Source organism: Saccostrea echinata, unplaced genomic scaffold (assembly GCF_033153115.1).
Source record: "Saccostrea echinata isolate AGI-Se365-2 ecotype Australia unplaced genomic scaffold, CSIRO_AGI_Sech_v1 ptg000001l, whole genome shotgun sequence".
Lineage (NCBI taxonomy): Eukaryota > Metazoa > Mollusca > Bivalvia > Ostreida > Ostreidae > Saccostrea > Saccostrea echinata.
In genome coordinates, this window is record NW_026889750.1 from 7,876,170 (window position 1) to 7,901,755 (window position 25,586).

At 35.6% G+C, this 25,586-nt stretch overlaps 2 protein-coding genes and 3 non-coding genes across 7 annotated transcripts; 1 reads left to right on the forward strand and 4 right to left on the reverse strand.

Moving 5' to 3' along the window:
• Window positions 1-1,957: 1,957 nt before the first annotated feature.
• Window positions 1,958-16,181, reverse strand: LOC133184366 (nucleosome assembly protein 1-like 1). Of its 3 annotated transcripts, none has more exons than XM_061319417.1 (16): window positions 16,153-16,181; window positions 14,026-14,061; window positions 13,269-13,318; window positions 10,392-10,512; window positions 10,092-10,233; window positions 8,658-8,762; window positions 8,113-8,173; window positions 7,682-7,758; window positions 7,298-7,366; window positions 6,885-7,024; window positions 6,522-6,667; window positions 6,293-6,318; window positions 4,805-4,924; window positions 4,682-4,705; window positions 4,455-4,511; window positions 1,958-2,578 (listed from the first exon to the last, which is right to left on the reverse strand). In XM_061319417.1, the coding sequence occupies exons 2-16, from the start codon at window positions 14,046-14,048 to the stop codon at window positions 2,540-2,542; spliced, it is 1,200 nt and encodes a 399-aa protein (XP_061175401.1). In that variant the 5' UTR covers window positions 14,049-14,061; window positions 16,153-16,181; the 3' UTR covers window positions 1,958-2,539. The 3 variants fall into 3 exon arrangements, with proteins under 3 accessions (XP_061175401.1, XP_061175417.1, XP_061175408.1); XM_061319433.1 differs by lacking the exon at window positions 16,153-16,181 and adding an exon at window positions 4,109-4,121; XM_061319424.1 differs by lacking the exon at window positions 16,153-16,181 and having other exon boundaries at window positions 8,673-8,762.
• On the reverse strand, window positions 7,524-7,628 carry LOC133198912 (small nucleolar RNA SNORD16). Its single transcript, XR_009722661.1, has one exon. It is a non-coding gene; the product is annotated as a small nucleolar RNA SNORD16 (small nucleolar RNA).
• On the reverse strand, window positions 7,886-7,988 carry LOC133198908 (small nucleolar RNA SNORD16). Its single transcript, XR_009722658.1, has one exon. It is a non-coding gene; the product is annotated as a small nucleolar RNA SNORD16 (small nucleolar RNA).
• Window positions 9,832-9,934, reverse strand: LOC133198921 (small nucleolar RNA SNORD16). The gene has a single exon (XR_009722672.1). It is a non-coding gene; the product is annotated as a small nucleolar RNA SNORD16 (small nucleolar RNA).
• A 5,241-nt stretch (window positions 16,182-21,422) lies between the features above and the next one.
• On the forward strand, window positions 21,423-24,397 carry LOC133184387 (large ribosomal subunit protein eL15-like). Its single transcript, XM_061319445.1, has 4 exons — window positions 21,423-21,500; window positions 21,763-21,939; window positions 23,737-23,873; window positions 23,970-24,397. Exons 2-4 carry the CDS (start codon window positions 21,768-21,770, stop codon window positions 24,273-24,275), a joined length of 615 nt encoding a protein of 204 aa, XP_061175429.1. The 5' UTR covers window positions 21,423-21,500; window positions 21,763-21,767; the 3' UTR covers window positions 24,276-24,397.
• The last annotated feature ends 1,189 nt before the right edge of the window (window positions 24,398-25,586 follow it).

The following is a 25,586-nucleotide window of genomic DNA, read 5'->3' on the forward strand; positions in this document are numbered from 1 at the left end:
GCACAACTTCCTAGGCATTTCTTATCACGATCACTCATCATCTCATTCCAATGGTCAAGGAGGGGGTCACACCGGTTTTTCATGTTTCCCCTTTATAATCGAAAACACGAGAATTTATTAAACAGGTCCTAGCCAACGGGTGATCCTCGTATGAACGTAGCCATCTTCAAAAGACATGCTTAAGATAAAACAATTAAATTCGTATTGTTCAACTTTCAAGTATAACAAAATCCCCCCAGATCCGCCATGCCTGTCTGGGGCTGTCGTTTCGCGGCGAAAGGAGAGCAGCATTGGCATGGCGTCGTCAATTTTCTCTATTAAACATAAGATATCGGGGTTCACCTAAGAACATCGTTTTGTTTCAGTTCAAGAGAACGGTATCGTCTGTAGGGAGCCCTGAAATTGGAAAGAGATGTTCATCCATTGAGGAATACCATCATCGATAAATATTTGTAGGGTTCATAAATCATAAGTTGGACTTCGTTAATTCCTACTAACTCTTAGTAAGCTGACAAATTAGTATAATGCATTGAGTAAAACTCAAAGACCGAAAAAATTGAAACACCCACGTCATGTTTAATTATTAAACATTTACACGAAATCTGAATATCATTTATCAAAAGCTTACAAGACTATGAAGAACCACACTCTGATAATAGGGTTCCGCCCAAGAATAAAGAGTACCATACTAATTTCCCTTTTTCACACGATATCCTTTTGAATAGAGTTCGGTGATAGAACCAAATGCTGTCGATTTTCACATTCTATGTAAACTGTGATTAAAGTAGAGCAGCTCATTTTAAAAACTAAGTGAAAATTATACTTCATTGTTTTGCTAATTTCAATGACTGTCGAATTCCTCGCGAAACTTTTTCAACATTAAACATGCAAAATATAGCTTTCTATTTTCCATAAAATACAAGCTTGGAGTAGTCCGCATGCCCGTAGCAACGGTTTCAAAAGTGTGTGTGTGTGGGGGGGGGGGGGGGCAACTTCCCAAAATAATCCGACAAAAAGAAAAAGAAATCGTAATTAACTGTCTCCAATTCCTGGAATTTGCCAGTGCTCTACCTTACCGCAACGGAAAAAGGGGGGGGGGGGGGCAACCAGCATATAAAGGAAAATTTACTATTGCAAAATACTATAATCAGAAAAAGTGCCCCCCCCCCCAGCGTTCTACGGGCCTGGTCCATCCGACTTGAGTAGATCGGTTACCAATAGTTCTTTGTGAATGATTTTACACTATATATTAATACAATGCCACACACCATGCACACACGAGTTACACTTGATCTTTTCTCAAGTACGATATTTCAGAACACACCCCAGGAGCGGATCCTGGATTTGAAGTTAGATGGGACGATACCTGATAAAGCATGGGGTTTGGGTGTATATAACACATTCAATGAGTAAGGAATCAATTTGTGAACCCTACATCTGTACATGTGAACTCAATATCGTCATTCGTTTAGTGTCTTTTTGTCAATCCATTGTTCTTGGTTAGTTTTTCATTTTTTTTCACTTTAGTCGCATCCTTGCAATGTAGGGTATACAATCCGCAATGATTTTGAACATATTTTCGAACAGCAATACAGTTCTTTTTTTCCCCCATGAAGCATCGTGCCGTCAAAATGAACAAGTTTTCCTTTCTGAATAGGCAGTTCTGTTTAATTCTCGTTCCTGTTCCAATGTTATTCCTTCTTTATTCAACCATACTGTCATTCATAGGTAAAAGTGTACATGTGGCCCATATTAAAATGCAGTAGTTTCAGTTTGATAATTCGTGACATTCTGCGATAAATCACCTTTTTAAAAGAATCGGTGTTTCTAGCTCCATTCAAATGACCGACAGAGTAAACAAGCGCACGTGTGATCAAATGAAGCCATCTCATCATTCGCATAAAAATCATATAAACCCACTCCTGAGTATTCAAAATAACAACACATTATATTTACAAACAGTAGATTTTCTTTATTTTCTTAGACAATAACATTAACATGCATCTTTGTGAAATAAGTTGACTAATTATGGAATCTGACGTTGATCATCACAGATTATTTATTATTCATACATTATATTTATACATGTATACATCCGAGGTCTTTGAACTCATCATGAACAAAGCAGAAAAATATATCAACATGTTTCACTCATTTGATGAAAAAGCACAAACATAAGGGGAAAGAATGTTGTGCGTCTTGTTCTAAATTTCTCCCTGGCAAACAAGGAAGGTAAGCGATACTAGCATTTGATATCTTGAGCATGTAAGAGTTGAGGTTCCTGATGGACCTGAATTCACCTGAATAACAATAGCCAGCAATATCTACAGCGATTTGATCGGAACAAAAACGAAACTTGGCATTAATCGGAAATACATAACAGTTTATCTTTTTTTTTCCTGACTTGAATATATTTTAACCAATTGCAATAGACCTAAATGTGGTAGAGATTCTCGCTTGTAACTCTGTCTTACATCCACAAATAACCCAAGAAGCCTTCAGAAAATGGTAAAAATAATTTGTCCCTAGTAAGAATTTATCATTGTTGTTTGCACTCGGCTGGTTTGTTGGGATCACTCTGAAAAGAAGAGGGAGAGAATTTATAATTATTATCGAATACATCATAGCTACAATTTAACATCAGGATAAAGGTATTCATCAACTCAACGACAACCAACACCTTTACATAGGGGGATTTGCATTTACTTAAGTTACGGTAAAGCTCACATTGATACACATCCTCTCTTTCTTGGCATTTTCATGCAAATAATGACATTTTCAAAATCAATTCATTTTTAGTTATCTTCTTTGCAATTGTTTCTGTAAAATTTCTTTTATGTCTCCTCTAGAAACATGCAACACAATTAAATATTCATGGAAGAAGTTGCTACAAACAAAACCAGAAATCATCCAAACCAAAGTAACTAAAGCAGTGGTACATAAAATTCTACACATCATTGAAGTCCATTGTCATTTTGATACTTTCTCTATCCATACACCTTGACTCCAACATGCAAATAATCATTCTTCAGACCATGCACATTACATACTTGTCAACATGAAGCACAACTTGTCTGGTTATATACATGTACTACAATCTCCACTCAAATTTTTCACCACTATATACAAAATCATATTCACTTTATTTGCATGTCAGAAGTGTGAATACATGACCAAGAGATTACATCTGCATTCATTTTTCCCCCTTCATTGCCATGCAATTCATGATTGCATATTACCAGACAAGTTGATTCTCTATCACACAAACCCCGCTAGGGATCATTAGATGCACTGAAGGCATATTATGCTCTCAAACAGCAGTCTGTCATAAATACATGATGAAGTTCCAGAAACCTATTGACTGAAGAGATATCTTAAAAGTATCTTCTGTACCTTTCACCTCTAAATTGTGATTTTTTTCCCCCTGTTCATTTCCATATGAATGGTCAAAACAATTGGTAAAATTTTCCCAAAATTTCTTTCATGTTTCACCAACTCTCTGTTCACTCATATAAAATCTGGGTTTAAAGCAAATGATTTTCAAAAAGAAATCTAATTTATAATTAAATTGCACACAATTTCAGAATACCTTGCGAGGCAAAATCGGACAGAAGTAGCCTTTTCAGTTGACAATTTTATAAAGGAACAACATTTATCCCAGTTAGAGTTATCTCTCTTATTAGAGGGTCGATGGACCTTAAAAACACACATTCTTAAGGTGTCATCTTCAATGAAGTGGTACTTAATTGCCATATATCAAATCATAATTTATGCTGATATAGTAAAACACACTTATACCTAAGAGCCAGGGATGGATGATATGTTTCATTATAAACAAAATTCATTATATCTGTTAAGTTTACATTAGATTTTTAAGCCACAGGGAATGAAAACCACTCTACTCTAAGCCCCAATTCATTATAAGCATGTTTGTTTTACTGTATATACACAATTCTCTTCACAAGTCACAATTTCTAAATCATGGAAGTTGTACATCAACTGAATGATTAATGTCTGTCTTTCCCCTTTATCATTAATTCGTGTATTCATAATAGATTTTGCATATTTTACAAGAACATTATATGCCCTTTGTGCACTAATCCATTACCCTTCATTCAAGCCTGCATTAAAAGAGAAAAGAATTATTCCAATAGATATTTCATTGTATAAACCATTTGTTGTTTCTTAACTAAATGCAATGCAGATTTTGAGAAATCTCTTGATCTTGTATATCTAGAAAACCATGTTAAATCCAATTATTAAATCATCTAATTCTAATATTTCTATCTCCTTTCCCTCTGTCAAGTATTTTACCAACTTCTTCCCTAAATTACTATCAAAATTCACTTTTTAACAATCAGGGAGCACAATAAATGCAATCCCCATGCTGCTGTGAGCTATCAGTAACTACTGTTCATGCTTGGCTAGGTTACTAGAAATGGCCTTGAACTTACCGCGGGGTTATAGTCGGGGTCAGCATCCTCATCATAATCACCCTCCTCTCCCTCACCCTACAACATCAACACAAGACTTGTCAAACAATCAGTGCCAACTCAAAAATAATAACTAAAGAGAAAATAAATCAACAATGCAAGTCAGTCAAATGTGAAAGTAAAACTAAAATCTACTGAAAAAATAAAAATAAAATGGATGCAGGTATTTTTCTATTGTATAACCTTACCTCCTCTTCACCCTCTTCATCAAACTGAAAAAGAAATTAATTTTCAAATTTATTTTAAAGTTGGAAGTTCAATATTAAAGCATATTATAAAAGATACATCATCAATTTTTAGAAATTACTTACATCATCTTCTGTTTCTAGTGCCTCGCCTGTGAAATATAACACTGCTCGGGGAACAATCCTTTCTCTTATAAAATGTCCAATTTCAAAATCAGCTGCTAACAGTGCTTCAAGATCTTCATCCTGTGAAGACACCAGAAAATTTTGAGAAATATGTATGTTAAAAAAACATAAATCTAAATCAGACATAACGCTGAAGTTTGACTTTTTCACTACCGTAGATCACTAAATTTTTGCGACACCTTATTTTCGCGAGTTAGACATTAACTCTTTATTAGCGAGACAAAATAATTATGAATTGTGGTAAATGCTCTATATCATGTTTAGGCATACTAATATACGCGAGAATGATAATTTTGCGAGCAAATTGTCTCGCGTAATAACATGAAAATAAAGTTCTCACGAATAAAAAGTGATTTACAGTATTAAATTAGCTCAATCTGTGTCAACATGGTATCTGATGGTAAAAAGGAGCAGGAGGATACTGTTCCTTCAATTAACTCTTCTGATGCATATAACAGCATCACCGCTACACTAATAAGTTTACACTTCTTTTTTATTCAGTAACATTCTGCCATACTTTCTTTCAATACATTAAACAATCTTCCCTAACTCATCAGCACATTGCTGAAGTCTGCAATAACTTTACACCTAAATTACTGTAAATCACTTTTTATTTGCAAGACCTTCTGTTCAGGAAATTAAGTTTCATTCTCACATGTCTAAACTGTATTATGAAAGATTATAAACAACTGAAATTTGTGAAAATTTTGTCCCTCTTATTAATACCAAGTAAATATTGTGCAAAAATGAGGTGTCAAGAAAAGAGCTAGGTTCTCTTTATGCATAAATTGGCCCTGTCCGTCTATCAATTATTTGACTATAACCCTCCGTCCCATTCCATATATCAAAATAAATTAGAGACTTAGTGCTTTCATTTCCTATAACGAAATTTCTTCTTGAGAATCCAGGTATTGGAAAACAGGCTTTGTAAAAATGCAATTTTCTTGAATTTTGCAGAAAACAGGCGTATCTGACTACCTTCAGCAAAGAATTAAAATATGAGCACAGCCCTCGATCCAAAATTTAAAACGTTTTATGTTCTTCAGAAACATATCTTTCATTACTTTTTGCATATTTTGGATCAGAGGTTGTGCTCTATATAAAATATTGAAAAACTTCTTCAACTTTTTGCCATTTTTAAAGGAATTTACAGGAAATGGGGAAAATGACACATTTCATGACGTCATAATGCTTTGACTAAAGAGAAAATTATGTCATGTTCAATAGATACAATGTCACCAAGGGTCCAAGTGATAAATACTGCATTGTCAACCAAAACTGAGCAGTTTCGTTTTTTCAGAAATTCAAAGGGCCAAAAAAGGCCTTAAGTGGCCCTTGCTCTTTGGTGATCTACAGTATTTTTTTTTCATTTAATTTTCAGTCATCTCTGTGATATGTAATGACTGCAGTTAATATTAATTAACTCACCATGTCTCCTTCTTCCTCTTCTGGCACTAAAAACATAAAATACATCATCTCATATACAATCATCAAATATGTACTGTGAGCAACGAATATTGTTTAAAATCAACATAGGCTTCTTGTGAAGCAGAGCATTCTTAAAGTAAGCTTTCTATCTAAACATACTGTTTTGCAAGAAGATAACCGGATTCAAAATTCCTCCATAAAAACATCATTAATCTACGTAATAACTTACCTTGTGGAGGGTTGAAAAAATTGAAGAAGGAATCGTTTTGTACAGTCTTTGTCACTGTCCGGGTTGTTCCCCTCCCCTTATGTTTCTGTTTCTTCTTTATCGTTTTAACTGTCACATTTTTACCTTTCTTCCAATCTATTTCACAACTGAAAAAGAATAAAGTTTTAAAATCAATAGTCTGAAGATTCCAAATAGATTTTTCTGCCTTTTATGAGTAGCAATTATAAACATTGCCTTCAACAATTGCTCATCCCAATGCTTTCACTTCAAGAAGTTTGCAAACTTTAAAACGTCATGTTTTAGGTAAGAAGGCAAAAATATCAAATTGGAATTCAAATCCAAAATCTCTCTGCCTTTCCTTACCCTTTGCACTTGACAATTTCTGGGCCTTCAAAAGAGAATGGGTCCTCCTCATCTGGCTCTGATCTCATTGAGTAGTGCTTCGTTAAGACAGTGTTTGAGAAATAGTCATTCGGTTCAAAGTGAAATTCTAGTGTAAATCCCTGAAAACAGAGAAAAAAATTATTATCTCACACAAAGGTCAACAATTCTTCATTTTTATCCCCTCCTTGACCTACATTTTCTCACCTTCGTTCAACCCTGAATCACATCAAATCAAAGATTTCTGATTAAGAGATGGAAAATATGTGAATGTTAAAGCTTTTCAAAAAAAATTTAATTTTGAGGAAATACATCTTGATAACACTGAGGAAAAGCCTGGAAAAAAGGAATTTATATGTAGGAGGAATACTGCTACCATGCAATACTGATCTTACCATAGAGTCTGTGTCAGAAAATTTGACCTGAACATCCTGTAGATGCTGTAAAATAGGTTCATCATGTTCCTGCAATGGACAGATCATAGATTTATTATGCATCATCATGTGAAAAATGTTTTTCAAAAGTGATGAAAAAATTTGTTGAAGTCCATCACTAACTCAAAACCTGATAGAAAGCATTTCTTCCATATATAAAAATGCTGGGTTTTGGTTGAATGTGTGAAGCAATCAGATGATTACTTAGTCTACAGTTCAGTAGTCTGACATACTGACAGCAGGCAACTGTCGTCATGACTACCAGTCAGACGCAAATTACAACATCATAGCTTCAATTCACTGTCATCACTATTTAGGGATTAAAGTTTATAATTATTGACTTACCTGAACCATTTCTGACAACATATCTACATTTTTGAACACTGTCAACCAAAAGTGTGGAATTCCTTTTACATTCTCTCCTGTAATAAGTGAAAGTTGAAATGATAGTCAACAATTCAGATCTTTTCATTTTTATTAGAGAAGGGGGTTTCTTTCTTTTTTATTTTGCACCATTCTTTATAACTCCTTTTTTTTTTACGCAGTTGAAGCAGTCAGAGAGAAGTTGTCTACAGTTTGGTAATCTGACATGGTGACAGCAGGCAACTGTCGTCATGACTACCAGTCAGACGCAAATTACAACATCATAGCTTCAATGAAAACGTTAAGAAACAAAGAAATAATATGAATTCAAGTTTCATTCCCTCTTCTCAAAAATTTACCTCAAACTTAAGCATTTTTAAAATATTATTATCAAAGTTACATGTGTTCACTACCTTCCTTTTTGTCTTCATCTTTTTCTTTTTCCTCTACACTTGCTTTATTTTTCATATCTTCCTACAATTTGAACACCAAATAAATAAATAAAATGGAAAAATATGATGAAAGTAATCCGTTCTCCTTAATATCAAATTCAACAGCATAACAATTAATTAATCTCCAATATCTTTACAGATAAATGTGTTTTGCCTATTAATGCTTAAGAACTAAAGAGAACTGGGACCCATTTTACAAGACATATAATAACAAGATCAAAATCATCATTGCACATTTCTTTATATGTCTCTTGAAGGAAACAATGAAAGACTCTGCTAAAAATACTGATGGCACTTTCTATTTTTTTTTTTTTTGAAGTTTCACAACATAAAAGATTTGAAACCAAATACAATCTAAATAAAATCAGAATTGTATGTTTGAGAAGCAGTAGCAGGTTCGGAACATCTACTTTTACTCAGATTGAACTACATGTAGACATGGACCCAAACTTTGATCCTATTATATATATTTTGTTAAACAGACCCCTGTTGTGTAATGTGTTTACCGCTGGATTCTTTACCGATAATTGTTCATCTTCCTTTTCATCATCACTCGGCCAATCACATTCTTCATCTGTTGGTTCTACACTACCCGTAATAACAGTTTTCCTCTATAATGAAATCAATACATTATTATCAATTTTTGGAAAGGGGGGGGGGGGGGTAATTGTACTTCAAAGGTCAAACAAGCAAAACTCTAGGTAAATTTCTCACTGCCTATCACTTTCTGCCAACATTTTAAAACATAGGTAATCAAAGATTACGAAGCTCATCTCGACGAATGTTACCTATAAGTAAGGCAAATTTCACATCATATTATTTTATAGAAAATTTTGGTCAGTAGTTCCAACATAAAAAGTAAGTCCGGAAGTTTTCATCCTTAGATGTACCATCTATGCTAGTTTAATCATAACAGGCCATAAAATTATATAGCTTCTCCAAAAAAATACCCAGTCTCTCATCTGGAAAATGTAGGTCAGATTCAGAATCCAAAGCAAGTCTGGAAGTGTCCATCCCTAGACACATCATCCATACTAATTTGGTTAAAATATGGCTAAAATTCACTCATGTGGAAAATCTAGGTTGGATCCAGAATCCAAAGCAGGTTGATTAACGTACATCCCTAGATGCATCATCCATGAAAGTTTGGTCCAGGTAGGGCTTATAGTTACTTGGGAATGGACCTGTGGTAGTGTCCATCCCTAAATGCATCATCCATGCAAGTTTGGTCTAGGTAGGGCTTATAGTTACTTGGGAATGGACCTGCTCCAAAAACTTTAACCTCGTCACTCATCTAGAAAATCTAGGTCAGATCCAGCATCTGAAGCAAGTGTGGTAGTGTCCATCCCTAGATGCATCATCCATGCAATTTTGGTCCAGGTAGGGCTTATAGTTACTTGGAAATGGACTTGCTCCTAACACTTTAACCGGGACGCCGACGGTATACCATAAGCTCATCTCGACTTCGTCGAGGTGAGCTAAAAACATATTGCAATACTATCACGTAAAGGATAGAATCTTGTCTAGCCAACACACCTGCCACAAATAATTCCCAATTCTCAACCACAAGCAATTTACTTTTCTCCAACAGTCATTCATTTAATATTCCACAGGTCACGCTAATTTATTGCGATTTACATGGTATATTTATTTGTAGATTTCTACATGGGAAAATACTGAAGCAGTCAGAGAGAAGTTGTCTACAGTTCGGTAATCTGACATGGTGACAGCAGGCAACTGTCATCATGATTACCAGTCAGACGCAAATTACAACATCATAGCTTCATTTTGATTCTAAAATATTAAACCTGGGATTCTCGCTAGTCACAAAAACAGTAGAAAACTTCCATTAATTAAAAAATCCAATCAATCAAGTAATGTTACATACTGCAGGAAAACTTGGTTTACTAACAAGTATTAATTTCTGATTTTTCACTAACCTTTTCAAACAATGGTGTATATTTGCCTGCGTATTTACATTCTAACTCGTGAACTTCTTTGTAAAAGTCAGCTTCAATCTTTGCTGCCTCAAACTGCCATTTTTTCAAGGCCTTGATTCGACGCTTAACTGACTTTGGCAAGCTGCGATTTAAAATTATCGATAATATCATTATTACAACAACTATCATACAGCTTCATCACCTACAGGTCATATCTAAAATTTTACTCCATTAATCCAAGCTTTTTTCTCACAGTTTAAGAAATATCAGAATTTCACTGATATTTTTGGTTACTAGTACCTCTGTATATAGCCAGAACTTGCCCCCACCATCCTCCCGAGGCGGTGCTGTAGATCAGCCAAAACCTGTGGGTTCTGCATCAACTGACTGGCCAGTTCAGCTGGGGCATTTCCATGCTCCTCTGTGAATAAACATGGGTATTTCAATTACAGGTATTACAGATCTCCATGCAGTTTGCACTCTAGCCAAGCTTTGTAAAATACTTTTTTTGCTTTGATCCTCCATTGTGGCACCACCCTACCCAACTTTTCTGGCCCTTTGCTTTTTCTTGAGAAGATTTTCAAAAGATGGCATCAAATTTTTCCTTTCTCTTAATTATCTCCCCTTGAAAGAAAGTGTGGCCCTTCATTTGAACTTGAATCCCCTTCACCCAAGGATGCTTTGTGGCAAGTTTGGTTAAAATTGGCCCAGTGTTTCAGGTGAGCTAAAAACTTTGTAGATTCCAAATAAGTGTACATGACCTAAGAGTTGAAAGAGGAAGATATGAATTGGTAAAAAATAATAGAAGTCAGAAAATTCCTCTAGAAAGAAACAAAAGAATATATGAATTATGCTACTTAGATTATATAGAAGATGAATTACATTTCCTCAATGACTGGTTTACTACAGCACCCTGGTTGATTTAATAAATGGAGTATTTTACTGAAGTCAATGGAAACTGAAAATCTTGTAAGTTTTTCAAGTGATCATATCTACATACATATGATTGTGGACCAAAACCCATTCTCATCATACACTCGTGTGTACTTGTTCAATATTTAACACATCTGTGAATCATGTCAATGAACAAATTAGCACACATACATGTGATATGTACAGGCTGTACGCAAAATGTACAGTTTTTTGAGCCCATTCATCGTGTACCGGCGGGACACCAAGATTCACGGAATATGAAAATTTGTACAGTATTTTGAATTTCTCGCTAAATACCGCCATTTTCCTCTCATTCTCGCTCGCGAGACACTGGAAACGTCACCTGTGTTTGACACTTGACCTTCTGATAATTGTGTAGTGTACACAAACCATAGCGTGCGAAGGTGTGAACTGCCAGTTGGGATAATTATCTTGCTATAAATCCGTATCAAATACCCCTTTAGGTAGCTTTATTTTTTAAGGGGTACTTAATTACTGTTGTTTCGTATACGTAACTTGATTGAAAAAAATTAAGCCAACTTCTAAAGTTGATATACATGACTTTAGTCTTAATATACGTGAATCTGACCCAGATCTTCGTAGGTATAAAATATACGATGTTTATTACAATGATTACGATGGAATTTCAGAAGAATTTAAGCGATATTTTATACCATTTTTTTGTACCGTTTTTTGATAGGCAGTGTACAGTTTTTTCACCCAAATTCCAGTTTTTTTATGGCTCCTGTACAGTTTTGTGGTCTTTGACTTATCACATGTATGAGCACAACCTTAAATTTTGTACTAATTATATTTTTTTGAGTTCATATTCTAGACAACCTTTCAGCTCTTAATATTCCGGGCTTTCAAAAACAGGTAATCAGAGATTACAGAACTCACCTCAACGAATGTTGTCTTTAAGTAAGGCAAAGTCCCACACTAAACTAATAATCTAGGAGTGTGCATCCCTAGATGCAACATTTATGCAATTTTGGTCTGATAGGGCTTGCAGTTACTTGGGAATAGACTTATCTGAAAACTTAAAACTAGTCACTCATCCAGAAAATGTAAGTCAAATCCTGCATCCGAAGCAAGTTTTGAGATTGTTCGTCCCTAGATGTATCATCCATGCAAGTTTGGTCAATATAGGGCTTATAGTTACTTGGAAATGACATCTGCTCCAAAAACCTTAACCTGGTCACTCATCCGGAAAATATAGGTCAGATCCAGCATCCTAAGCAAGTCCAGAAGTGTACATCCTTAGATGTATCATCCATGCAACTTTGGTCAATATAGGGTTTATAGATACTTGGAAATGACATCTGCTCCAAAAACTTTAAACTGGTCACTCATCCGGAAAATATAGGTCAGATTCAGCATCCGAAAGTTCAGTAGTGTGCATCCTTAAATGTATCATCCATGCAAGTTTGGTCAATATAGGGCTTATAGTTACTTGGAAATGAGATCTTCTCAAAAAACCTTAACCTAGTCACTCATCTGGAAAATGAAGGTCAGATCCAGTATCCGAAGCAAGTCCAGTAGTGTGCATCCTTAAATGTATCATCCATGCAAGTTTGGTCAATATAGGGTTTATAGATACTTGGAAATGAGACCTGCTCCAAAAACTTTAACCTGCTCCAGAAACATTAACCTGGCAATTCTTTAGCTGAAATTGCAGCATCTGAAACCTTGACTGGTACAATGAAACACACTAGAAGCATCCTCCATGCATCTCTGACTAATATAGGCCATAGAAGTACTTGAAAAAAAAAACTGCTCCAAAAACCTTAACCTGGGACGCCAACGCCGAGGGTATTACATAAGCTCCCCCAACTTCGTTGAGGTGAGCTAAAAATTAGAAACAGGTAGTACTTTCATAAAAATAGGAGGTACCTTGTGGAAGCGATTTTAATCAAATATGTAACTGAATTTTTCTCAATCAATTATTTTGGCCGGTAGGGCAATGATTTCAGCCAGGTAAAAGTACCCGGTAACAGCAGATTTTGAAAGGCCTGAATATATGATCCCACTTAACTAAATGAAAGGCCTGAATATATGATCCCACTTAACTTAATCTACAGTATTCTGAGAAACAAAAACCAAAACTGTACTGTACTTCAGGTTTATAAAACTCAGTACAACCAAAGAAGATTAATGTATCTATCATTTGGTAAATGAAGCCATTGGCTAACTTAGACACCCGTGTCATGGGAGTTTTCTTCCCTTTTCTGCCAGTTAACCTACCCTCTTCCTCTTCTACTTCTTCAACTTCCTCAGGATTATCAGCTGGTTTTCTACAATGACAAAACAGCTGGTTAAAGGTGTAAATGACACTCAATACACCTAGCATGTTAATATATTCTGATCAATAGCATGTATTGATTTAACACATAGGATACACCATTGGCAGTGCCAGCACCTCACACCTTCTGCATGTCTACTCATTTGCAAACATTTAAAGTAATATGGCTCATGAACATGTGTACTTTTCAATATACAGCAATCGGTGGCACACAATTGCCCCCCCCCCCCCCCCTTCTTAAAAAAAAGTTTGGTGATTTCGATAATATGAAAACTAAAAGCATATCTTATCAAAATAAGGAAAATTAAGTTCATTATAAGTAGTTTAAAGTCCCTGACATTCACATCACATGATTATCACCTTTTTCTCCACATCTTGTCACCTTCTCCGATTTCAATTCGAAAAGAATGCTCATTGCTCTATACACTCATGCAATAGTTCTGGGAACACAGACATTTGATGCATTTTCAAATTAGCCCCAACAATCAATTTCAGTTGGAATACAAGGATTCCATGGAATTTGACAAAAATCCCTTTCACTTGTGTAATTTGCCATATAAAAGTCAAATTTTCAAGTTCCTACCTCAAATACATAATTAAAAAATTTCTCATAAACTGAATTGCTTATAGATGGATAACAAAACACTGTATTTCTAAAGTCAGATAAAAATTACAAGGAGGTAGATGAAATAAACTTACTGAGGTTCTGCAGGATCTGCCATGGCTGTCTTGTCCCTGCAAGAAAATAATCAACAGATGAAACTGTTCCATTAAAGGAAATGATGTCTGCTGCTTTCTGATCTATAAATATCTTTCACATTAACCTTGTCAAAATGATCAATGTGTAACACTGCCTACATCCCACTTCATTTGCCAAATTGATATATTTAATTCTCATGCCCGAACATCTGAGGTTATGGCCAAGTCATTCATAAAGGAATGAGAGTGGCTTTGCTCTTTTTCTACGGGAATCTGACTGCAATTTGAACCTTCAAACAAATGCATAACACTTTGGATAGAATATTATTCCTTTACCTATCCCTAATAGACCTATCATTTTCTTATATTTTTCAGTGTCATGATTGACACAGTCTATTTTCAAGATTTTTGCTAGTATATGTACATAAACTTCACAATTATCATCCAACAACTATAGATCCTTAACAAAGCTCAGTTCAGAAAGGTTTTCCTTTCTTTCACTTTTTATTATTGTACTGGGGCTTCTGGCATCATATTCCAGCTCCTCTTTACATGCTTCCTGTTTGCAAAATGTAGGTCCTATATAATATATATATTTTAAAGTTGTATCCATTTTTTTTTTTTTTACATTTTTTTTTAAATTACAGTTATCTTCTATATTCAGTGAATGATTGATACAATAAATGTATTTGTTGGGAGAAAAACAGAAGAAAAAATAGATAAAAAGGAAATGGAAAGAGTAAGAATATGGGGGAGAGGGGCAGAGGAAATTGTATGGGAGAGAAATGGGGGTGAAGGCGGGAAGAGATGGAGAAGGGGGAAGATGGGGGAATAGGCTTATGAAAATATTGGTGCTCCAGTGGACCACAATGCCAAGTTCCCCTTGATTTCAAATGCAAGAGAGAATGCAAGTCTTGCATCATATAATCACTTTTTACATAAAAAAGCAAAATTGATAAGACTTCACAGTAACATGTTGACAAATCATGGGGCTTCAACACTTAAACCATCAGTTCTCAAATAAGAAGAGGAATAATGATACACAGTATATATGACTAAATTTCGATTTAAAAATGCATGACAATTCATTAATCATTGAAAGATTCCTTCAATACAGATGAGTAAACAACACAGCAACATGGATTGGATAACAAAAGATTGTTAAACTAAATATTGGGGGGGAAGGGGGGGGTTTACATATGTGATATATATATATTAGTTAATTTTTAGTAAATGTGGTTATCTGGTAACTGCTGAGATTGTCTTTATTTGCAACTGACAGACATATAGATTGTTTCTATTTAGAAACTAATAGACACAATCAATTATTCATCTTTACAACACAGTCCCAGTGATATTGAGTTGCCAAATTTAGTTCTCAATGCCTCTAAGTTTCATATTGACTTATCTTTCATTAATTGATTAATCTTTAATCTTTATACATAACCCTTCATAAATGTGCACATAATTTTTATAAATGTCAACTGAACTAATTTTTTAAAGAAGGGCACAGGTACTACTGTCAACTCTCAAGATAATTTTACTTGAAAACAAACTGAAACATTACATAATGAACATTTTTGAGAAGCAATGTCAATATAACATATTACGTAATCCAGCAGCATGCAAAATGTCACTACAAAAAAAAACAAACAAACAAACAAACAAACAAACATATGTTGCACTATACACTCTGTAGAGCATACAGTCTCTAAAATGATCGTTTTACAAACATTTCATCTTTCTGAAACATCAAAGCAAAAATTGATATATCACTATATGGGCCAAATAATCATATTTGTGATACACATCTCAATAATCAAGGATTAGTGTGTTTAGATTGATGTTTCGCAGAGACAAATGTAAATAACAACTTCTTTAATTGAGCACATTATGTTCTATCCACTATATACGTGTATTAATTTGAATATCGGAACATTTCTCCTGCACGTGTTATCAACAATCTGCATCACTGCATTGTTTCACCTATAAATATCTATGTAAGTATTGAATGAATCCAACTGAATGTGATCACCAAGTAAAAGTCTTATACTTCAGTCTGGGATACATTTTATTAAAAATTATGTAAAATTAACTCAACCCTTGTAAAGTCTTCTAATTACTCACCCTGTAACAATTTGTTACAAACACGAGGGAAATAATGGTGGAAAAAGGACAGTAGTATAACATCACTTTTGATTGGTTAAAAAATTATCAGTATAATAATAAAGCGGAAATTCAACCAATTAAAACAGTCGTTTCATCAAATAAAGGTAGTCATTGGCGGGTAATTTCGCCTGCGCGAGCATATAAGGCCAATGCACAAAATTTTTTAGTTTTGTACATTGGTTCTTATATCTTTTTCATGGAAAACTGTTATATCCAGTATGAAAATCAAGTTTAATGATAATAAGTTAACAATATTTAAAACATTTTGCAAACTGTATAAATTCCAATGGCTATTACAAATTAATTCATCACTTCACAATCTTTATAAATCGGTTTCAAAAGAAAAAAAAATAGTGATAAAATAATTCAGCTTGGCATTAAATTCATGGATTAATCACTGATTAGTTTCTTCTTAATTCTTATGGGTGTACTATTCTAAACATTCACTCAGTGATGGCAAAATACATTTTGTACATTGACAACTGGACCTTAATTAATTTTGTCAATGTTCTTGCCCTCTTTTGTGCTGTTAAAATCGTTTATTGATTATCCTATGCGCATGTTGTTATTTGAAATAATAAATGTTTTCTGCATACTACAAGGTTGCAAATCTTAAAATATTACTAACCATGTGTCCCTAATATATTTTTTTTCACTATTTCCACATCAAAACATTTCCTAAAACCGTTAATAAAACTGAGACCTCCTGATAATTTTGCTGAAATAAGTTGATTGATTGTATGTTGTTTTACGTCCCATTCGAGAATTGTTCACTCATATGGCGAAGCTCTTCAAATTTTGACCTTTACTCGGCACTCAGTGAGGGATCTTTAAAATCGTGCCAACGCCTTCAGTGACACGGGGCCTCGGTTTTTAAGGCCCGCAACTTTCAATTCAAAGTGCCGAGCGCATGGCGAAGGAACAGTTGCTGCCTATTTTTTACCGACATAGGTCAGTCGCGGCCGGGATTCGAACTGTAGTAAAATAGGGGATTTTACTTATAATGTCGCCTACCTTAGTATAAGGTGACGACGAAGCACACGGGTTTACCGTCATGATGAATAAACACGGGTACAGGTACAAACAACAAAACAGCTAGGTAACAAACGTGGTGAATAGTAGGACTGGTACGACTCGACTGACTTGGGAACCGTGCCGGCACGGGTGGATGGCTATGAGGTCGATCAGGGTGAAAGGTCATAGGGGATATATTTACATAATATGCATTTTTAGTTTTTTACAACAGAACTCAGACCGGTCACGGAGCGAGCGCTCTACGTACCGACTGAGCTATATTGTACCGTGACGGTTGTCGAAATAGGCACAGTATGACAATATAGACACTGGAGAAAACATACTAGTAGCTATTGTATGCTTGTGCCCCTCCGCAGAAATAACGTCTCCTGGTCTGATTACCCCTTTTATTTTTGCTTGTCAGGAATTTTTGCTCGGGGCACTCCCCCCCCCCCCAAACTGAAAATGTTTGGTTGCCCCCCCCCCCTCCCATCTGAAATCAGTTGCCTCCTACGAGCCTGGTATGTATAAATACGTCGTCAAAAGTCTTCCGACAATACATATCAAAATCTTGATGAAAGTATCAATAAAGACTAGTCCAATAGGACAGACTTAAATGCGATGACAGCAGAGGGGCATTTGGCATCGATGATGTCCTTCGCTATCTTAATTGATTGGCGTCAGTAAGGTATCTAGCACCTCGATGGTAATTAAAACTCCCAAGAATTTTCTCCAAGTAGTGTCTCCACAAATAATTTAACTGGAGGTACCCTGAGCGAGCTAACAAAATTATATCCCCGCTAGTAGCAATATTTGCAGAAGTGTACCCATACACAATTTTCTCAATTAATCTGGCCAAAATTATAGCTGAGTTAAAAAATGACACATCATCTGGTTGTAAGTAATCTTAGAGTGAAATATGGACATATATCCAATTTTTTCCATTAGAAAGATATGGAGCAAGTGACCTTGAACTTGCATGGTCTTCTGTCAAGGTCATGACACACCTTCAGGACCTAAGAAATATCTCATTTCTGTGAAGTATAAACTTCCAATATTTTACCATTAGAATGTAATAGACTGGGTACAAATTTAACATTTTTTCTGCCAGTGACCTTGAACTCGCCAAAATGACCTTGAGACATCTTTATGTCATAAGCAATCTTTGGACATCTTTATGTCCATTAGAGAGCTATATAGGCCGGGCACAAATAATTCACTTTTTCTGCCAGTGACCTTGAACTTTTTGTGTCATACGCAATTTTTTTTTTATATAAGTATATGATCTTCTAGAGTTCTTCATTAAAAGTCAGGACAGGAATAAAGCATAAAGCATATTTCTAAAAGTGACCTTGAACCTGATCAAAAGACATTGGATCAAGGTCAAGTCATATCATTATCTCTGAAGCAATATTTGAATGAGGTATGAACTTCAATGTTTCTCCACCAGGAAGTTATATACCAGACACGAAATAGGATTTTTATCTTTTTTCTGCTTGTGACCTTGAATTTGCATGACCTTCGTACAAGTATGAGTTTTCTCCAGTGCAAAATTATGACCTGGACACGATTGCACGGACAGACGGACAAGGTGATTCATATATACCCCAATCCCCACCAACCCTCCCCAGCTTCCTTTGGTGGGGGTATAAAAATTAACTTTTATCTTTTGTGTCCATTCCGTTTCTGCATTGACTGGAGAAAGAAACAATACTGTGTAAACATGAACAAAGCGACTTCAAACAATCTCTATTGTTCTGCTTTTTTTTAGGGGAAAATTCACCAGAACGTGAAAATTGTGTTACACCAACCATAAAATGTGAGGCAGATAGATCTTTCTCTGTGATGAGACGCATCAAAACCTATACCTGCAGACTTATACAGTATTTGCAAGAAGACAAGTTGACTTGCACTGATGCACCTTCATCATTTATTAAGAAATAGTACAATCATTTATCAGACAGGCAATCTTAAAAACCAATCTTTCAATCAAGTCTTTTCAAATGACTTAATACCAGTTTATACCAGGAAACATCAGCACATGCATGACAAACAGTTAAGAATTCACGTCCGGCGTCGTTTCCTGGGCATAGTTGAAAAATGAAATTAAATTGCAGTATGTGTCTTGTAGGTATTACAATTTTATTTTATTTTTATGCTCCATCATGAAACATTGTTAATTGACCCATTTTTACAAAAGTTGTTATGACCCTTTGACTTTGAAATTTTATAATAATTCATTGTTTTTCGAACTTCCATTTTTTTCTTTTGCTATACTAATGAGTTGAGATTTTTTGTATGTTACTTGTTATTGATGACTTACAGATCAAGTTCAAGTTTCATGTTAATTGACCCATTTTTACAAAAGCTATGGCCATTAGACTTTGAAAATTTGTTGTGCTTGTTCACAGGGAGATTATTCTTGGTATGTCTCTTGATTTTGATGACTTACCAATCAAGTTCGAGTTTCATTATATGATTGACCTGTTTTTACAAGAGTTATTGCCCTTAGACTTTCAAAATTCCTATATAATTATTCATCGTTTTGGGGCCTTTTTTGCCGACCGCGTGGCGCAGTGGTTAGAGCGTCTGCTCTAGAGTCGCAGAGTAAGGAGTTGATTCTACGTCGCGGGTTCGAATCTCACTGTGGGACGTGGAGACCGGTCCTTCGGATGAGACCGTATAAACCGAGGGTATCGCAGTAGGTGCTGGCACGAAAAAGATCCCTCAAAGCTAAATGGCCCTTAGTGCTGAGTATAGGTCAAAATCTGCAGTTCTCCACCGGCAAGTGATGGCGTCTCCATATGAGTGAAAAATTATCGAGAGAGACGTTAAACAACAAACAAACAAACAAACAACAAACAAATGGGCCTTTTTTATGACTTTGCCTGTAAGTGATCACCATTTCATGCAGCTTTTAAAAAGTATGTTGTGGTATAGACAACTCACTTATTCCAGAAAACAAAGGCAGTAGTATGGTATTTTATCTTTGTGCCATTTCCATCTATTATTTTCGTATTCTTGGACTTTCACAGCGGGGGCATTCGAGTCACCCTGATACAAACATGGCCGTAGGAAACGGGGGGGGGGGGGGCTGTGTCAGCTGTATATGTGGACTCCGGACCGTGGCTCGAGACGATGATCAGAGACATAAACAATTATATCATGTTTTTTATGTCTCTAGTTCATATATACAAATTTGACAAACTGAACAGCTGCTGAAAGTGAGTCGGCCCCCATCCTAGTCCTAGACTCGTCGGTTCTAGCTGCAGAACTGTATGTAGCGTTATGGATTTATTGGATTTACATATTACATGTAGTCTTTGACCAAAACCTTATAGATCATGACAGATCCCGTAATGCAAATAAGGTGCAATTTACGGTGCAAGATTTTCCGCGCACTGTTGGGGAGAATTTCTTCACTTTCCAGCACTGGTCAATCAACTACCTTTCACTCCCTAAGAATTTCTAGACACATTTTTAAATCAACCTGTACATTTTATCCACCCCAGTCCCAACCCTTTATAGTTGTCTCTATAGACCAATATTTACATTTCCAATGTCTTTGTCCGCGATAAAATTACAAATTGTAAAAATACTTTATTTCTACTGGTTCATCGATAGGCGCGGTTATAAAAAATCACGTGCGGGGCGGGACAAACAGAGACAGAAGCGGGGCTATTAGCACGGGAATTTGCAGAATCAGGAGCATGTAAATATAAGGAATAACTGTCAGATTTTTTGGATTCATGACGATGATCAATTGATTGGCTTGCGTAATAATTTTATGCATAAACGCCGAAGGCGTTTATGCAAATTATCACGCAAGCCACTCGATTGATCACATCATGAATCCAAAAAATAGGACAGTTATTCCTTAAATAAACTGGCCTGTTTTGAATTTTTTGTCGGATGGCAGAAAATTCAAAACAAGCGAGTTTACTGGTCTATAGAGACGACTTCTCAGAATTTTCCCCAACAGTGCGCGGAAAATCTTACGCCGGAAATTGCACCTTATTTGCATTACGGGATCTGTAGCGTTTTGGTCAAAGACGAATATATAAAACCAAAACGCTACAGTTCTGCAGCTACTTCGGTTCTTACTGACCTATAAAAAAGAGAAAGAATTTTTAGAACAAAAGGCAGTCTTCAAAGAAATGGAACGCAAATAATAATTGTTGCATTTGCGGAAAATTATAATTGCTTGGCCTATGATTATTAGAATCGGGTTTGAGATTCTACAATCTCGCGAGAAGTCGGTCTTTTTGACGAGAATCGGGTCGCGGAAACAGGTGTAAAGTCGTAGTTGTAAAGTTATAAATGAAATCTATAGTCATCTTATGTGATTTGCATGTTAAATGAATAACAAACTTTGTTGATCAATGAAATTGGAATAAATGACATTTAAGCATTTAATTATTTTTGGGTTCAAGAGTATCAGAAGCATTACATTAGCTGTTAAATAATAGAGATAATTCGAACTCATACCGACGAGGATTGAAGAAATAATCATAGGTTTTAACCTACTTTAACTAGCTTTACTGTCTATTTTAGGAACAATGGGTGCGTACAAATATATGCAGGAAATTTATAGAAAGAAGCAGAGTGACATTTTGAGATTCCTCTTGCGTGTGCGCAGCTGGCAGTATCGCCAGTTATCGTCATGCCACCGTGCACCACGACCCACTCGCCCCGAGAAAGCCCGAAAGCTGGGATACAAAGCTAAGCAAGGTACACATTAGTAGATATAATGGCAGTACGCTTATAAATTTTGGATTTTCCTCTTTCATCTGAAATCGCACAAGTATGGTGGCGTATTTCTGTCACCATCTGTCAGGTGTTTATGTCAACTTATCAGATCATAATCATCTTGACTATGAACTTGGTTTCTTGTTAACAAAGTAATTTAGCAATTCTCGATCCATATGTTTATGTTGACTTGTCAGATAATTATGTCAACTTGTCAGATAATTATGTCAACTTGTCAGATCTTTATGTAATTATGAGCGTAGTGAGTTGTGCAAAGCAGTGCTCGCCACTGCTAGCTCTTAAAGCCACACATGGGCGAAGAGAAAATTTTGACTTTGTACATTGATCCAAATGATATTTTTTCCGCAGTTACCTCAAGACCCACAATGCAATGTGAATGCATCTCACAGCTAACTAAGTTCTCACGGTTACAAAAGTTCACCAAAAAATAAACTCACCTTGATTTAATGGATATTGCAGATAAATAATAAAAGTAGATTATACGTACTTGGTTAAAATTTGCATTTTTCACACTTCTTTGAAAATAGCAATGCAACTAACATATGACGTCATGTGACATCATATCTCAGTGTTTTCCCTAAGAACTGACCACTGGCCAAATTGACCACTTCAACTGATAAAATAAAAAAATAAAAAAATAATTGTTGTAATGTCTACAAAGATTTTTTCATAAACCTCACCCTTAGCTGTTAAAATTCATATATATAACTCTTTACTTTGAAATAAAGGGAAAACACTGAGTCGAGATGTTCCAAATGTCTCAGGCAGTTTGAAGAGGCAGATCTGAGTTTTTAAAAACTGAATAGGTATCTAATAATATGCATCTGTGCTTGCCCTAACGGTCGCACCATCAACATTAACATCATGACTAAGAACTCAGTTTCTTGTTAAGCATTTTAATGCCACTAAGTGACATTTACTTATCTTAAAATCTGACAAGTCAACAATTTTCCGATTCTGAGTAGCCTCGCCCAGTATGGATTTCCACTTCACACTTGGATGACTCCATATTGGGTGGCAAACTATGTATCTATGTAATAGTATTCCTTCTCCTAGGATATCATTTAGGGCTGAAACGATTCACCGAAATATTGATATTGTTCAATGTTACTGCTCCGTTCAATGTTTGATTCACTATCTCAATTTTCGATTCGGTACGTTTTTTTATAATCGGGTTTGGTTACTCCTTGAAATAGTTCGGGTTTGACCTCATTTGAATAGTTTGACAATTGACACACACAAGGGAGAAAATTGCGGTGGAGAAAGCTTCAGAGCAGGCTGCCACTGCTAGTATTGACACAAACAAAGTGCTCTTTTAATCTACAGAAGCACAATTAGTGCTCTTTATTGTATCACCACCTTTTACTTGCCTTTTGAAATCTGAATACATGTTTTCTTTAACCTTATGATTTCTTTCTTTTTCAAAATGTATCATATTGAAAAAATTGAATTGTGACACGAGTATCACGATACATACCGTATCGTGGAGGGGGCGTATCGTTTCAGGTCTAATATCATTCTTAACATAACCTCTAAGAATTTCTGTGATACACACTACAAAGTACAAATGCTACAAATGATTATGGTCCATAAGCCTATTTAATTAATAACATTTTTATGGGACTCTTTAATCTATTACTAAAGTCAATAAAAAGTCGGAAAAGTCCCAAACTGAGTTATCGGTATGTTTCATAAGTCATGGTCATGCAATGCTGATGAGACATAGAAATCAATAATTGTTTCAAATATTTGTCATAGGTTTTGTCATCTACCGAGTCCGTGTTCGTCGTGGAGGCAGAAAGGTCCCTGTGCCCAAGGGAATCACCTATGGTAAACCCACAACTAGTGGTGTGAACCAGAAGAAATTCCAGCGATCTCACAGATCTATTGCTGAGGTATAGTGTCACTTAGGTGATCATGTACTTATTAATCCAGGATTTAACAGTTGTTGTAAACATCAAAAATTATTGATGGGTATTTTTACTCTGCAGGAACGTGTTGGAAAAAAATGTGGTGGACTGCGTGTACTGAGCTCTTATTGGGTGGCACAGGATTCCTCGTACAAGTTCTTCGAAGTCATTTTGGTTGATCCCTTCCACAAAACCATCCGCCGTGATCCCAAGCTTCAATGGATCTGCAATCCAGTACACAAGCACAGGGAACTACGTGGTCTCACTTCTGCTGGCAAGATGTCTCGTGGACTTGGCAAGGGACACAGATTCACCAAGACCATTGGAGGCTCGCGTCGTGCAGCATGGAAGAGGAACAATTTGACAAAAATGCGCAGAAAGCGTTAAAGTTTTCTTTCACATTTTTTTCCTTTTCCTTATTTTTTCTCATCTCTGAGTCTCTCAGGATGAGCAAATCTCCTTGTAAGTTTTATTGTCTGTAGACTACGGAATAAACATGGAGAATATTAGCCTCAGGTCTTTGTGGTTTTCTTAGATTTTCTTGTGGGAAAATTAATTTCATAATTGAGAAGTTGTATGTTTAACATTTTACTTGACAATCCTCTGACAAAGGCATTTTTATGATTCAATGCATGAAAATGTAAGAAAAGGAGGTATAGAAACAGATGGCCTTTCTTTATCTTTGCTAGTATAGGCTGGTAAATCTGAAAGGGCTCTCTAACATTCTGAAATTTTTCAATGACGTAAAAATGACTTCTTGGTCAAGATTTGGGAATATGTCATCAATTGAATTTAAATTGGATATGTTTGTTGACCAGTGTAATTGATTTTCAAAAGGTATTATTGTAATAACATCCATTTTGGGTTCATTGATTTTTAGTAAAGTTGATCAGCCCTTGCCTTTTTTAAAAATAATTGATGTGGAAAAGATTGACAAAGTCAGTACTCAGTAACAGTGCCATTCCATCCTCTGCATTGTTGCTAATGTTTCTGTTGAGTGGTACAATGTAGAGAATCAGCAATGGGAGTTTTGAAGTGCCAATGACTAGAGGTGCTTTTCATATGATGCTGCCGACTATTTTCATTGTAGATTTTCTAATTGAAAGGTCAATCAGAGATTGACATGGATGGTATGTTGTTGGATCCTTTTTGTTGCAATCTGTGTGACCTGTTAGCAAGTAGATAATTTTGATGCCAAGAAAAGCATGGTTAATTAATAACTAGTTGAGTTTTTCTGATTGAAAAAAAAGAAAACATATGTATGTTGGTTATTGTAAATTTTTCACATCTTGACTTCATGGTGGTAATTCCAGCCTACAGCCCTAATTGATTTGGCACAAAGCTTCCCAAGTGATGGAGATTTGAATGAAGAGCATTGCCCTTTTCAAGTGGGTATAATTGAGAAAAAGTATGAAGTCATATAAAGATTCATAGACTTGAAGGACAGCACACTTGATAAATTTCTAGGTAGTGCTTACCCAATGACAATCTGTTCCCCCAAAACTCTGAAGTCTCTACAAGCCAACTACAAAGGGTTTTCTGTCCACTTTGCTTGTTTAAAGAAGATACAAATATTTTCACTGTATACATCTAAGAGACAAAACAGTTTGTAATCGTCCATACAGCTTCATTCAATAATATAAACAACAGGTGCTGCAACAGTAAAAACTTTTACCAAAATATTATCCCCCCCCCCCC